Source organism: Vipera ursinii (genome assembly GCF_947247035.1).
Source record: "Vipera ursinii genome assembly, chromosome: 8".
Classification (NCBI taxonomy): domain Eukaryota; kingdom Metazoa; phylum Chordata; class Lepidosauria; order Squamata; family Viperidae; genus Vipera; species Vipera ursinii.
This window is the reverse complement of record NC_139519.1, coordinates 2,382,609-2,398,290: the sequence shown is the minus strand read 5'-3', so window position 1 is coordinate 2,398,290 and position 15,682 is coordinate 2,382,609. Positions and strand designations below refer to the sequence as shown.

General features: G+C 48.1%; 1 protein-coding gene across 6 annotated transcripts in view; it reads right to left on the bottom strand.

Moving 5' to 3' along the window:
• Positions 1-468: 468 nt before the first annotated feature.
• Positions 469-15,682, bottom strand: part of LOC310643678 (uncharacterized protein C2orf42 homolog) — a 32,803-nt gene continuing 17,589 nt past the window's right edge. For 3 of the 6 annotated variants that reach the window (XM_083368165.1, XM_083368167.1, XM_083368166.1), the window contains 7 exons: positions 15,441-15,551; positions 8,919-9,020; positions 7,542-7,646; positions 5,433-5,540; positions 1,590-1,690; positions 1,161-1,323; positions 469-1,081 (listed from right to left, as the gene is read on the bottom strand). In XM_083368165.1, the coding sequence (XP_083224291.1) occupies positions 873-1,081; positions 1,161-1,323; positions 1,590-1,690; positions 5,433-5,540; positions 7,542-7,646; positions 8,919-9,020; positions 15,441-15,551 (899 nt within the window). In that variant the 3' untranslated portion in view covers positions 469-872. Of the gene's footprint in view, positions 1,324-1,589; positions 1,691-5,432; positions 5,636-7,541; positions 7,647-8,918; positions 9,021-15,440; positions 15,552-15,682 lie in introns of all 6 variants that reach the window. The other 3 variants (XR_014493112.1, XM_083368168.1, XM_083368169.1) reach the window with 3 other exon arrangements.

Genomic DNA, 15,682 nt, shown 5'->3' with positions numbered 1-15,682 from the left:
GAGGCCACATTATTCTCCGAAGGGCAGGACAAGAAACTACGGTTGGAAGCTGACCAAAGAGAGAAGGAACCTGGAATTAAGGAGAAACTTCCTGACAGTGAGGACAATCAACCAGTGGAACAGAAGTTGCCTCCAGAAAGTTGTGGGTGCTGCATCACTGGAGATTTCTAAGAAGAGGCTAGACGGTCACTTGTCTGAGACGATACAGGTTCTTCTGCTTAAGCAGGGGCTGGACTAGAAGATCTCCAAGATCCCATTCTATTCTATTCTGTTCTGTTCTGTTCTATTTTGTTCTATTCTTCAATTATACTAGGTGCTGACTTCTGACCCACAGTCACACCACTGGTAGAAAGTAAACGTAGCTATAGCATCACCTGTTGAACTTCTAGCAGCTGCCAACAGAGTGCAGGCTGTTCCCCTCCCCTTGTCTTTTTAAAGAGCCCATTCAGGGACTGAACTGTAAGGGAATGGATTCACTTTCTTTTATATGCATGACTAATCTCACAACATCGTCATGGCCTTAATTTATTTTAAAAATATACTGTAAAATATGCCAGTAAAGAGATCGTAGCATCCAGCCACCCAGCCCTTTGAACTGCTGGAACAACAGACATCTCGGGGAGACAGGAGGGACAGACGTTAGCTGGGTCCCTCTGGGTGTGTTGGAGCCGCCAGCTGGCCTGGGGATTCAGGGAGGACTGATTCCACTGCCTGAGGAGGCTGGGAGGTGGCTGTCTGCAAAAAGGCCCGAGTGAGAAGCTCCTTGAGAACAGGGCTGGGCAGCAAGGCCGCATGAGATTGCAGCTCTTCTGGCCAGTGGCTGGCTAGGACGGGGGCCTGTGCAGCTGTGCACACAAAGAGAGGCGAGGCGCTCAGGGGAAGGTGAGGGTGGTGAGCGGCATGATCTCCAGGGCCTGATCCAGGGGAGGACGCTGCTCCTGGTAGTCGGCAGGGTGACCGTTCCTGTAGTGGCCGTACTCAAATTTGATCCTCAGTTCACCAATTTTGGACTGGGGGAGGATGTCCGGGATCCACTCAATGATGAAAGGCGTCGGTTCCTTTTGATCCGGGGATGTGTTACCTGAGAGGAGGAGAATGAGAGAAGCCACTTCCCAGATCACCACAAGCCAGCTCTTCTGGCCCCTGCTGTGCAAACTCACCAACTTTCAAGAAAGTTTTCAGTTCCAGGGGGCGAAGAACAGGCTGCTTCTCCAGGCGTCCGTAGGTCTCAGCGATGCTCTCCACCTCCACTTTGGGGCACCTGAAGGGCTCGTAGGTCCCATCCCGGTTCTGGATGAAGCTGCGGGTTATTTCCAGAGGCATCTGGAATGAGAGGGGATGAGCAGAAGAGCAGAGATCCCCAGAAAACCCAGAAGGAAACATTCGTTCTGGAACAGGAACAGAGGAAATCTAGAAAGTTGAAAGCAAGTCCCAAGAAAATGAGGCTTTTTAAATTTCCTGGTCTAGAGCAACTAGAGGTGGTTGGAGAGACCCACTTCCATTGTTCCTCTCTCAACAAACAAGCCGGATTCCTCTTCCTCTGCTCAGAAGCGGAGAGCTTGTAAGCCAGAAGGAGAAACGGGCCTTACCTCAACAGTGTCAAAGATCTGCTTCACCTGCAAGATGTTGGTGATGTGCCAGGTATATTTAGAAAAGGTACCCAGCGGTAAGGCATCTTTGCGGACGAAAGCTGGAAACAAAAAAAATTATTGGTGATGTATAATCACATATATATTTCTGGGCATTTTATGCTAATAAGATTAAAAACTTAGTATTAACAATAATACATCATAAATAAAAGCAGGGCAAAGGCATACAAAACATCCCAAATAAAAACATCTGTCTAGTCATTATAAACTTGCATCCAAATCAGACAGGACCTACCAAAGGCCAGTGTAAGCAAAGTGGATTCCTCTTTTGTCAAAACAGAAGTATGTGTGGAGGGAAGGTGTTGCAAAGGGATGCCTCTGGACCATGATGCATGGGGGGGAGAGTCCAGCATCCATAATAAGGATAGGATAGGATAGGAGCTGGAAGAGACCTTGGAGGTCTTCTAGTCCAGCCCTCTGCTCGGGCAGGAGAACCTGTACCATTTCAGATTAGTGACTGTCAAACTGCCAGCCTGTGGGCCAGCTGCGTCATGGCGAAATCGCACCCACCCCATTGCCGGCAATGGAAAAAAGTTGCAATATGTCGCGACACATCATGTGACATTGCCAGTTTGACCCCCCTGGTCTAGTCTCTTCTTAAAAATCTCCAGTGATGGAGTACCCACGATTTCTGGTGGCAAGCTGTTCCACTGGTTAATTGTCCTGTCAGGAAGTTTCTCCTTAATTCCAGGTTGCTTCTCTCTTTGATCAGTTTCCAACCGTTCTTTCTGGTCCTGCCCTCTGGTGCTTTGGAGAATAGCTTGACTCCCTCTTCTTTATGGCAACCCCTGAGATATTGGAACACTGCTACCATGTCACCCCTATTTCTTCTTTTCTTTAGACTACTAGCCAAACCCAAGTCCTGCAGGCATTCTTCATATGTTTTAGTCTCCAGGCCTTTGATCAACTTAGTTGCTCTTCTCTGAACTTTTTCCAAACTCTCAACATCTTTTTTGTAATATGGTGACCAAAACTGGCTGCAGTATTCCAGGCGTGGTCTCACTAGGGTTTTATAAAGTGGTACTAATATTTTGTGTGTTCTTGATTCTATGCCTCTGTTTATACAACCCAGGATTGTATTAGCTTTTTTGGCTGCTGCTGCACACTGCTGGCTCATGGTCAAGTGATCGATCGTCCACTAGGACTCCAAGGTCCCTCTCATAGTTGCTGTTTTTGAGGCAGGTCTCACCTAATCTGTACTTATATCTTTGACTTTTCCTGCCTAAATGTAAAACCTTGCTTTTCTCCATATTCCAGTTTGTCAAGATCTTTTTGGATCCTGAGCTTGTCTTCTGGGGTGTTGGCTACTCCTGCCAGTTTGGTGTCATCTGCATATTTGGTGAGTTCCCTTCTATTCCCTCATCTAAGTCATTTATGAAGATATTGAACAGAAACGGGCCTAAGACGGAGCCTTGTGGTACCCCACTGCTTACTTCTCTCCATGTGGATGTAGTGCAATTGAGGACTACTCGCTTGAGTACAGTTTGTCAGCCAGCTACAAATCCATCTGGTGGTGATGTTGTCTATCCCACCTTTTTCTAACTTTTCTAAGCTGCAGGTTGTGGTCTACTTTGTCGAATCCCTTACTGAAATCTAAGTATACTATGTCCACAGCATTTCACTGGTCTACTAATTTAGTCACTTTATCAAAAAATGAAATAAGATTGGTTTGGCATGATCTGTTTTTAACAAACCCATGCTGGCTACTAGTTATAACTTTGTTTGCTTGTAGTTGTTCGCAGATCTGTTTTTTGATTATCTTTTCCAGGATCGTCCCAAGTATTGATGTTAGACTGATTGGTCTGTAGTTTCCTGGGTCTGTTTTTCCCCCTTTCTTGAAGATGGGGACCACATCAGCCCCTTTCCAGTCCTCAGGTATTTCCCCGGTGCTCCAGGATTTTTGAAAGATATGATGTTCTGTGATAACATCTGGTAGCTCCTTCAGTACTCTGGGATGTCATCTGTCAGGGTCCCGGTGATTTATATTCATCAAGGTCGGATAGGTGTTCTCTTACCATTTCTTGCTTATTTTAATTTTTGTTTCTAGTTTGTCTTTTGCAGTAGTATTTTTGATATGTTGTGTTATAATTTCTTTTTGTGTGAAGACTGATGCAAAGTGAGTTAAGCAACTCTGCTTTCTCCCTACTGCGTTACTTCCTTGCCATCTTCCCTCTTTAGTGGACCTACAGTTTCCTTGACTTTTTCTTGTTATTAATGTTTAAACTTTTTTTATTATCTTTGATTTCTGTTGCAAGTCTTTATTCATTCTGAGCCTTTGCTTTCCTGACTTCGTCTTTGCATGTTCTGGCTGTCTGCTGATAATCGGCCTTAGTTATGTGCCCCTATTTCCATTTATTGTACTTGTCCTTTCTGTCTTTCAGTTTGTCAGAGAGATCTTTGTGCAGCCATGCTGGTTTCTTCTTGAATTTCTTGTTTCTCTTTTTCAGCGGTATTGTGCTGGTTTGGGCTTTTATGATAGCATTTTCCAGAGTTTCCCACGCTTCTTGGGTTGTTTTCCCCTTTAGGATTTTCATCCATGGGATCTTTCTTTGGTTCTCTCTGAGTTTGCTAAGTCAGCTCTTTTGAAGTTTAAGACATTGGTTGAATTATGTTCGATTGCTTGTGTTTGCATTATTTTGAATTCCAGTATGATGTATGACATCCCTTTCTATCCTGTTCATATTGGCCAGTCGGGATCCTAAGAAGGGAAGGAAATGTGCCCTAAGAGATCCTGAAGCTTGAATCCAAGCATTTTACAGGCTGAAACCAGGATGGGAGTAGAACTCGACAACCTAGAGATTTACAGAGTGGCTGGAGTATCGGTGACCCGTCTCTCCTGCTAAGCTCCCGGTTGCTAGATTTCACATCAACTGCAACTTGTGGCCTGTCTACAAGGGCGAAGTGCATGACAACTGCCTAGCTGGGCTGGGGCTGAAGCTGGGCTGAGGTCCTGCTGGCTGTGGCTGCCTCTGCTGCTCCAGGAAGCCCAGGAGAATGCCAGTCAGAAGCAGCAGCAACAACTGCCAAGGCCAGGTCTGCTTGCACCTGGCTGGTTCGTACAACAGGAAGTGGGGGAGGCCTTGGAAGAGAGCCCCCACACATTGCCATCTGCAGCCAAGGCCTGGGCCCTTTCAGCAACCACTGTTCCCCCACACACACACACATACACCAGGGACCTTCTCCCTGCCAATCAGGCACCCATCTGTCTCTGCAGAAACAGCCAGAGCAGCCTCTTCCATCAGCCCCAAACAGCAGCCAGCCAACACACCAAACCTGGTCTTAAAAGCAGCCATTGGGGAACACAGGTTCAAACGAGCACCATCACCTGTGTCACATCAAGTGCCGAGCACTTTTGGGGGACAGGGCTGCCCAGAAAAGGCAGCTTTATTGAGGATGCTCATCAGCTGCAAGCCCAGTGTCCACTCTGTGTCAGTCAAGCAAGGAAGGCGGCTTCATCTCCCAGCAATTTCAACCCCCCTCCCCCACCAAAAAAAATTCGTGGACTGAGCCAACACCCGGGAACAGTCAACCATTGCAGCTCTGCACAGGCAGGTGGCTCCTTGCCCAGCAGTGGGACCCAGCAAGGGGCAAGGAAGCAAAGGTGGAGGGTTCAATGGCTCCACCTCCTCTGCACAAATGACACCAGCCATAAAGCAGAGCTGCAACCATGGACAGAGGCCTCAGGCTGGCTGGGTTTGTGCCCAGGCCCAGGAGAGGCTGTTGTGGGCGCAGGGCCAGGGAAGGAGGGGGCAGCGAGGGGAAAGACGCTCTGAAGACCAGCACCTGTCGTGGAGTTGGGAAGCCGCATCTTGGTGCTCCCAAGGCAGATCCGCTGCTGGAGAGCCTCGAAGAAGGCCTGCGGGACGTGGAAGACGAGGGGATCCGGCTTGCCTGGGGAGACACGCAAAGGCAGGAGGAGCAGGCGGTGATTAAGGGCCTCTCAGAAACTGGGGCTGGAAAGTCTCGGGATTCAGACAGAACATAAACTGAAACAGCAACAACAAAGAGCGGACGCGTCCAGGATGACTAAAAGCACCCCACTGACAAACAGCGTAAACAGCCTACAGACAGGAGAGGAAGGAAAATGGTCTTGAGGGACGGTCAGAGAAGAGAGGCCTGAGCCCCAGTTTGAGAAAGTCACGTGAGAAAATGTCTCAGGCAAACACCACCACCACCCCGTTCTCACAGGGATAAAGGGAGGGAGGGAGAGCGCATTCAGACTTGCAAGTTTCTTCACTGCAGCTTTACCCACATGGCAGACGTTTCCCAGTCTGGAGGGGCCAACAGAACTTCCCAGAACGTTTTGGACCCCCCAAACCTCTGCCAGGCTGGTCACTATAGGCCCAAAGCACCAGTGGCCCACCAGCCTGGGAAAGGCTGTGCAAGACCCTTCCCCGCTGAGAAGAGGGCTGAGACACCCCTGGCCACAAGCCCCCCCCCCGTCTTTCTGGGCCTGGGAAACAAGGGACAGCTGCCGTGAGCTTCCCACCCTCTCTGCCAGGGAAAAGGCCTGAAGGGGAAAGGAGAGGGAGCAACTGGCAAAATAGCAGAGCCGAAACACTGGGAGACGGCACAGTTCTTCCCTGCCTTCCCTTTAAAGATTTGTACTGCAGGGCAGGACTGCAGTTAGTGAGCAGGTAAAGGGGTGCAAATGGGGGGGGCTCACAGCCCTGAGCTAGGGGGCACCTCGAAGTGCTCTTCAGTCACCAGAAACTGCCTCTGAATCCTAGACTTTTCCTACGATTTCCTACCCACACTCTCCCACTAAGTTATAGATAGGAAATTTAATTAACATTAAAAAGTTTATATAGCCACCCATCTTGAATCAAACTGAGACACTCACACCCAAAAGTAAAACAGCATCTCTCTAGAGTCAAATCGTTAAACCCCAAAGGCCTGGCACCACAGCTAAAGCTTCCCATGTGCACCCCGGGGGCCGAGCACTTTTTGGCAGGCTCAAAGGGCGGGGCGGGCCAAACCTCTGGAGGAAGGGCTTCCACAGGTGTAAGGTATGTGGGAAAGACCACGCGGGGGCGGGGGGGGGGGCGGGCTGGGAAAGACAGGCTGCCTAGGAAACAGCCAAACAGGAGAGCTTGTGAGGAGCAGAGCAAGAGACCAACAGACTTGCAAGATTCTGCTGAAGTCGCATTACAATAAAATAGAATTAGCTTATCTGGTGTGGAGTTCCTGCCTGGTCCATCTGGAAAGGCTGACACGAACCTTGTAAGGCTGCTAGTACAAATTCCCACCGTCTCTTTTGCAACTTTTTTACAGTAAGGGAGGTTTCTTCCTTTCTCTGCTCGTTACGCAGACCCGGGCTCTGACCTCTCTTCTCTGACCATTGCCCGGGCAGCCTGTCTCCAGCTCGCCTCCCAAGGTTTTCCCACGTAGCCACTACCCCAGGGCAGGGGCTGCCACGGAAGACGCACCCTTCTGAGCACCCGTGAGACGGCAACATTTTTAAGGGAAGGAAGTAGGAGTGAGCCCACCCTGTCTGATGTGTACTTAGGGAGAGGTCATCCTGCAAAGATGCCACCTGGTCTGTGCCATATAGGAAAGTTATACAGGTAAGAAGTGGCATCTCAAATTGCACCCGGAAGTGCAGCTACCCCAACAGGGATGTAACGTGAGCTAGCCTAGAGACACCTGTCCATCGCTGCCCCTGCTGCTTTCTGGGCCAGTTACGACGTCCAGGGGGCCTTTGGGAGCAGCAATCCAAATGGGGCCCTCCCCAGAGGCAGCTGGCAGCCAAGACGGTGCCCGGCTGCTGTGAGCAACCTCTGGCTGCCACAGGAGAAGAGCTCGGTTTTCCTCCATTCCGACCGTCCTCCTCTGCTAAGCAACCTTCCAGGGGGCAAGGGGAGGCCGGTGTGGCTGGCAGGAAGGACTCACCGTCAAACTGGTAGTGCATGGCTTGGTGGATCCGCTCCGTGGCGCTGGCCAGCCACTCCAGGAAGGACAAGGCCACCTGCGACTCCTCCAGCACCTGACCGCCAGCTAAGCGAAAGGGAGGCAAGTTGCAGCCTTGCTCGGAGTGCTGGTGGCCCCCTCCCCATTCCGGCCCCCAGACTGCATCCTGTTGCAAAGAAACAGGCACTTGCAAGGGAGGGCAGAAAGCCCCCCCTCCAGCTACATTTTGTGTCTGAAAGGGTCTTCCAGGCTGCATTTTATGGATTGATTGACTAGATCTTTATCCCTGCTCTTTATTTTTGGTCAGCTGAAGGCAGAATAGGTTCATAATGCTCCTGCCTCGTACTTTCCTCACAACCACCACCCTGTCAGGTGGGCTGAGTTGAGAGCCGTGCGCTGGTGCAAAGCCACTCAGATGAATTTTGTGCCTGATGCAGGACTCAAACTCGGGTTTCTTGGTTTCTAACCCAGCGCTTTCACAACTACACCTAGGTGGCATTCCAAAGTCCTCTGACTACCAAGAGGCAATACGGGATCAGATTCGTCCTTACTGGGACCTGCCAGACTGACTTGGCCAGATCTTGTTCTAGGCCAGGGGTAGGCAACCTTGGCTCTTTTATGACTCGTGGACTTCAACTCCCAGAATTCCTGAGCCAGCATGGCTCAGCTTGGAAACCTCTCCCTTTCCCCTCAGGGTGGCTGGATCAGGAATTCTGGGAGTTGAAGTCCACGAGTCATAAAGCGGCCTAGGACTAGGCCAGGGGTAGGCAACCTTGGCTTTTATGACTCGTGGACTTCAACTCCCAGAATTCCTGAGCCAGCCTGGCTCAGCTTGGAAACCTCTCCCTTTCCCCTCAGCATGGCTGGCTCAGGAATTCTGGGAGTTAAAGTCCACGAGTCATAAAAGAGCCAAGGTTGCCTAGCCCTGTTCTAGGGGGTCAAACCTTCTACCAGGAATTGGATTGTTGCATTTTCAGATAACTAAAACCTACATGAAAAAGTCTGGGAGTTTGACCAAGCCGCTAGTCTCTACTGTTCCGTTCTGGGGCCCCAAAGGCTGGTGGGAGGTAGACTCCCTCACGTTCCACATACCACCAACCCGCAGAAATCTATTTCACTAGGAACACCATGCAGACAGGCCCTGAAAGCAGGCTTAGCTCTGGCTGTTCTGTTCCTTGCCAGGGACATTTTAAAGCTAAATAAACCTGCTGTTTCTTCCTGGCTCATGTTTAAGTTCACAACTGACGGTCTCCCTAAGCCCAAGTGACGGGCCTTCCAAATAGCCTTGCCTAGGCTTGGGGGGGGGTTGTTGGGGGAGGGGGCTCTGCAGCCTTGTAGTCTGGAAGGGAATGAACTCACTTTGCCTTTTCAGCGATGCAACGGATGCCTTCTTCAGTCCATTTTTCTGCAAGGAGCTGTTTGCCAGATCTTGAGACAAGAGGGGGCTGCTGGCCTGCACGCCTAAAAGGCCAAATTGAATGCCTTCAGAATGGACAACCTTTCTGACTGTGGAACAATCATGACACAAAGGATGTTCCTAGAGAGCACCTTCTCCAGAAATGGCAAAGGGAGAGAATTGTACTCTGCATTTATGAGAATGAAGGTGATCCCTTTTTAAAACTCAGACGTGATTGCAAGAAACTCATGGGCTTTGATGTCACCTGGCAAAAGTGCCTTCATTCAAGAGAACAAAAAACAAAGCAAGAATGACAACAAGGGGTTCTAAGCAAGATGAACAACTGGAACACGTGTTTAAGTTTAAGCTTTTCTAATTCAGACTTGTTCATAGATCAAGTCTCTTCCAGAATAACAGAATTGGAAGGAACCTTGGAGGTCTTTTAGTCCAACCCCCTACTCAAGCAGGAAACCCAGAACATTTCAGACAAATAGTTATACAATCTCTTCTTAAAAGCCTCCAATGATGGAGCACCCACAATTTCTGGAGGGGAGCCATTCCACTGGCTAATTGTTCTGTCAGAAATTTCTCCTTAGTTCTAAGTTGCTTCTCTCCTTGACTAGTTTCCATCCATTGTTTCTTGTCTTGCCTTCTGGTCCTTTGGAAAATAAGTTGACCCCCTTTTCTTTGTGGCAGGCCCTGAAATATTGGAACACGCCTATCATGTCTCCCCTAGTCCTTTTCACTAGACTAGACATACTCAATTCCTGCAAGCATTCTACAGATGTTTTAGCCTCCAGCCCCCTAATCATCTTTCTTGCTCTTCTCTGCACTGGTTCCAAAGTCTCAACATCTTTTTTATACAGGTAGTCCTCGAGTTACGAGTGTAATGGAGCCTGCCCATTCCACTCGTAAATCGTAGAGTGAATCTCGTTTGAGGTATGAGATCACTCTGTTGCTCGTTAAAATGCATGCAGCTCGTTAAGCGAACATGAGCTATCTCAGGGTGGGGAAGGCCATGGGGGGGGCTAGTGATGGAACAGGCCTCCAAGGCATCCCTGACCCACTAAGATACCTCATGCTCATTTATTTATTTTATTTTTATTTTAATCTCATTTATATCCCGCCCTTCTCCGAAGACTCAGGGCGGCTTACAATTTAAAGCACAAATCAATGTGCTTAGCAATAGCCTTCATTCTATGTATATGCCTGCTTATTAGGGCTTTCGGGGGGGGGCCCAAGCGGCATTATTACAAAGTCAGCTTATTGCTTCCAACAATCTGGGTCCTCATGCTTCCCCCTCCCTTCCTGCTGCGCCAGACACACCTGGAAAAGATCCATCTCCCCTCTGCCGCAGTTCCTGCTGCCGCCCGGATCTGAGGCCTTGGAATGCTTCCACGCATCCCGAATCTAAGGTCAGGGAAGACTTTCGTGCACCCCATGCAGCTCTATCCAGGCTGCGGAGGCCTTTTCCAGGCCACTGCCGCCCAGATGTGAGGCCGGGGAACACTACCATGATCCCCCTGCGGCCCAATCGGGAGGCCTTTGGAGCCCTGACCCTGACCCAGCCTGCAGAAACACACAGAAGCATCCCCTGGCTTCGGTTCTGTTCTCTGTTGCAGAGAACAGAGGCCTAAAGTACCATGAGATCACGCAAGATCGGTAGCGTGAGATCTCGCCCCACTGATCTCACGTGACCTTGCATTACTTTAGGTGTGCTGCCACCACGTGGCTGTTTTGGGGAAATTACAGCATGCTAATTTGGTCAGCCAACTCCTCCTACCCTATGACATATTTCCTCTCCCTCTTGACTCCGTGCCTTTACCCCTCCCCCTTTCTGGGACGGACTTCCTCCTTCTTCTCCCTGGGGACTCTCCTCCTCCATAACCGGCAGATACACGTGCAGACACTGTGAGTCGTTACTGTCTTTTGACCTTGGAAATATTGTGCGTTTATCATCTACCTCACCTTGACTGCTGTACTCTTCTCTGCATGCAAATAAAGGTATTTCTGGATGATAAAAGATACTTTCATGAGTTCTGCTATCTGGCAAAGACTGTTATCAATGATAGAATCCGCTTATACAGGCCAGCACAGGGGTCTTAGCAAGGGAAAAAATCATTAAACGACAGTCCGATCCAGAATAGTCAAAAGATAGTTTGAATTCCTTGCCTGCCTGCAATAAAAAAGGAGATGATTTAATTCACCATTCTCCAGCTGATTCTGCAAGAGGCAGAGTCGTGCTTCTAGGATTTGTGCTTGTGTGAACTATTGTCTCTTCCTGTTTTCCTGAGGAGACCAGCCAAGTTAAAATCTTACTGCCTCTTTTGCCACTGAATTTCTAGCCAGTGTCTTAAGGTAATTTGGAGAGACTTTGAAATGCAAATGGGTTTCTCCTCAGATCTACTTTGAATGTTTACAAATGTTCCTTATTGCAAAGAGAGACTGTTTATTTGCAATCTCTAAGCCTTTGTGAAATCAAATGCAGGACCAAAATTTCCCTGTCTTCTCCAAAGGGAAACTGTCTTTCCCCCAAATTTGACTGGGAAGATCAGAGATATCTCCCCTCCCTTCGGAATTAATGAATGGTATACGGAGGCAGCCCTAATTCCAAGCGGCAGCAACCCCTGGTGGCCAAACTAAAACACTTATACTATCTTCAAAGCTGAAAACTGTTGTACATCAAACCTTGTTTAAACCCTATCTAAGCTACAGTTCGTCTGCTTAAAGAGACAGTACCTTTTTCTTTGCAAAACTTGAAAAATGTCTAGAAAAGACTCAGAACTCTCTTTTAGCGTTGAATCAAAGCAGATGCCTCAGGCTTCTGGCCACACAGATATACAGGGAGCTGAGTGTGCTGAGTGTGCGTACAATAAGACCAACCCAGAAACTCAGGGAAAACTATGAGGCAACTAAAGGTGAATTTTCCAGTAATCTGTCAGACCTATGGGACAAAACTGCACACTGCATGTCAAATTTGATGAGCCTTAATGATAATCCTGCTGAATTAAGAGGCTCTATAAATCGCCTATCTGCAGCTTATGAATGTTACCAGCGGCTGTCTGCAAAATACACAGGTTTTTTGAATGACTCTAATGTAGATGATTCCTCAGCAGAGCTAACCACAATTGATGAACTAAACCAGCAAAGAGATTCCCTAGTGCAAGATGCAAAGAATAAGGCAGAAATCCGTATTGCTGAACTGCAGACCAGATCTCATAGATCCACATTAACTAAAGTCACAGTACGCTCTGCTAGATCCTCTCGTTCCAGAGCTTCAACATTGAGTGACAAGCTAGTAGAGGCCTGGGCACTTGTAGAGGCAAAGAAAGTGCATGTTTCCTTTGCCAGAAAGGAAGCTGAAATAGAAGCTCAGAGCAATCAGAGCAAAGCCCGCCAAGCAGAGGAGAAAGCCCGCCAAGCAGAGTCAGAATCTAAATTAAAGATTCTGCAAGTGGAAAGGGAAGAAGCAGCTGCCCGAGCAAAGCTGAAGGTCTATGAACAGGTGATGCAGGAAAGCACCGATGTAGATTGTTCCATCCCAATAGAAGTGGAAGATCCGATGGAACGCACCAGTCAATATGTGCTAAAGCATAATGTTTGCAATGATGCAGAGCCGTCTTCTGTACTTCCCACGAACAACGCTGTCCTGACTCACCACACAGAGACCCCAGAACTGCAAAAGCCTGCACCTCTTCAACACCACAACACAGGTGCACCAACACTTCAAACTGCATCACCTACTGCCAATGACAACGTAACTTCCAGCAATAAACAACGGTTGAATCGACAGCCAGCACAAGCCTTAGGGACTACACCACAGCCGAACGTTCTTGCAACATCATTCTATCCTGATATGCCTCACCCTTATTCACCAGAGAACTTTCACACCCAAGGGGTCCCACAAGTTTCTTTGGCATCAAGGAGTGAGAGATCACCGCAGTTGAATGCTCTTGCAACATCCTTCTATCCTGGCATACCTCAAAACTGGATGCAATATTCCAAGTGTGGTCTTACCAAGGCATTATAAAGCAGTACTAACACTTAACATGATATTGATTCTATTCCTGTCTTAATGCAGCCAAGGATTGCATTGGCTTTTTTGGTGGCTGCTGCCTCATATTTAAATGATTGATCACTAGGATTCTAAGATCCCTCTCACAGTTGCTGCTATTGAGTCAGGTTCTACTTATTCTATACCTCTACATTTGGTTTTCCCTGCCTAAGTGTAAAACCTTACTTTTCTCACAATTTTATTTTATTTTGTTAGATAGGGCCCAGTCTGTCAAGATCCATCTGGATCTTGACCCTGTCTTCTGGGGTGTTGGCTATTCTTACCAGTTTAATGTTGTCTGCAAATTTAATGAGTTCCCCTTCTATTCACACATATAAATTGTTTATGAAGACTACTTGGCCTAAGGCAGAACCCTGGGGTATCCCACTGCTTAGTTCCCTCCATGTAGATGCAGTTCCATTAAGGATTACTCACTGAGTATGGTTTGTATGCCAGTTACAATCTGGTGGTGGATTCTACAGCTACTGTATGTTTTATAATCTAGGTATGACTTATAAGGAGGCAAAATTATCGCTGGAACTAAAGCTATCAGGCAACAGTTGTATGTAGGATGTTGGAGCAGAGGTATATCAATCTAAAAAAATCTGGAGTTTGATAGCCCTTTCTCCAACTAATTAACTTTATTGTAAGTAGATCAAAATCTATACATGAATCATGAATATTCATGAATGCATCTGATGAACTGAGCTGCAACTCACCACAGATTAATCTCTTTCAATAAAATTGGTTGGGGAGGGGGACAGGGGTTCCCAGACTCCTCCATTAGGAAATAAATGCTATCCTGGGGCTATTCAGGACAGATCTGAAGCTCTGACCTAACAGGGATTTTCCTTCTTTCTTTTCAGGACTCACTGATTATGTCTGTATGAGATTTCTTCTCTCTCTTCCACTTCTTTGGCCAAACTAAACATCCAACTATAGTTAGGAGGTAAGGCAGACCTCACTTACTGACTGCCTTGTTCAGGCTAATGACCCTCTTATACCGGTCTACTATAGAGAGCGTCCTCTCGTATGGTATTGTGGTTTGGTATGCTGGTCTGATAGCCGCGGACACGAAAGTATTACAGAGGGTAGTGAGCACAGCACAAGACATCGTGGGCTGTCTCCTGACACCACTGGATGACATCGCCAGGGCTCGTTGCCTTGGAAGAGTGAGGAAGATTCTCAGGGATGACTCACACCCTGGACGGTATCTCTTTACTCTCCTACCATCCGGTAGGAGATATAGGAGTATAGCCAGACGTACCAACAGGCTGAAAAATAGCTTTTATCCGTGGGCTGTTAGGCTTTTAAATGGGACATAATCTCTGTGAACTTATGCAGAATTGACTTGGGAGGCCGGTGTGTGATGTAGTTGGTTCACACGATGTGGCGGGATGGAGGGTTTGTTGTCACTGTGTGTTGGGGGGAGAGAGCATGGGGGGAGGCTCAGCTAATCTCAATGTACACATGTTGTACTTCGATAATAAAGGTTTATTAAGTTACAACAGTCCTGAAAAAATAACCGCACCCAACTCCTGGATTCACAGCCTTCCTCCGCCACTTGGTCGCCCTTACAGTCCGTGTGCATTCCCCCTGCCCTCCTCCCGGGTGTTACGGGGCACACGAGGAGGAAAGCAGACTGAGAGCCAGCCCCCCCCCCCATGCTTCTTTTGATCACCCGTTGACAGTTTTAATAGCAAGAGTTCTTGTAGTTAGAGCTCAGGACTATATTTTTGTGTTAGCAATCTCCATAACTTTGATGCTATTCTGTCATGCTGTACCTTAAATAACTACTGGTAGTCCTCAACTTACAACTGTTCGTTTAGTGACCATTCAAAGTTACAATGGCAATGAAAAATGTGTCACAACCATTTTTCACACTTAGAACTGTTGCAGCATCCCCAGGGCCACGTGATCAGAATTCAGACGCCTGGCAACTGACTCCTATTGGTGACTGTCACAGGGTCACGTGATCCCCTTTTGCAACCTCCTGACAAGCAAAGTCCATGGGGAAAGCTGGACTTGTTTAACAACCTTCTTACGAACTTAACAACTGCAGTAATTCACTTAAGAACTGTGGCAAGAAAGGGGCTAAACCTCCTTAACAATCATCTTGCTTAGCAAAAGAAATTTTGGGTGGTAAGTTGAGGACTGCCTGTATTTCTTGAATAATTGCAATTTCATATTTCATAGTACTTTGTGAGTGAAATAAGGACTGAGGACAAATAAAAAAGGAGGTCTCATCCACATTTTCTAGCATGGAGTTTCTAGACTGCATCACAGGTCTTAACAATGTTAAGGTGGGTCGATTCCCAGAATTCCCCAGTAGAACTCCATGTGTCTTCATGGGTTCAGAAACTCCTGTTCTAGCTTGTCAACATGGAACCCAGGTCCGCCCAGACAATGAGCCAACATTGAAGCTTCTTACCCGGCCCTTCGTCCTTCTTCTTGCGCTTCGCTTTGGAGGCCACAGAGTCTCCCGAGGTCAGAGGCGATTCTGGCTGGCGAGCAAGTGGAGCGCTTGCCGGGGATTGCAAGCCTGCAATTGGGAAAGAAAGAAAAAGGGCCGCTTAGGAGCCTCCCCGTCTCTTGGAAGAGCCTGGCGACCAGCCACGGCACCGTAGCCAGGGACCGGCCTGAGTGACGGCTTTTGGTCCCGCCACCCACCGA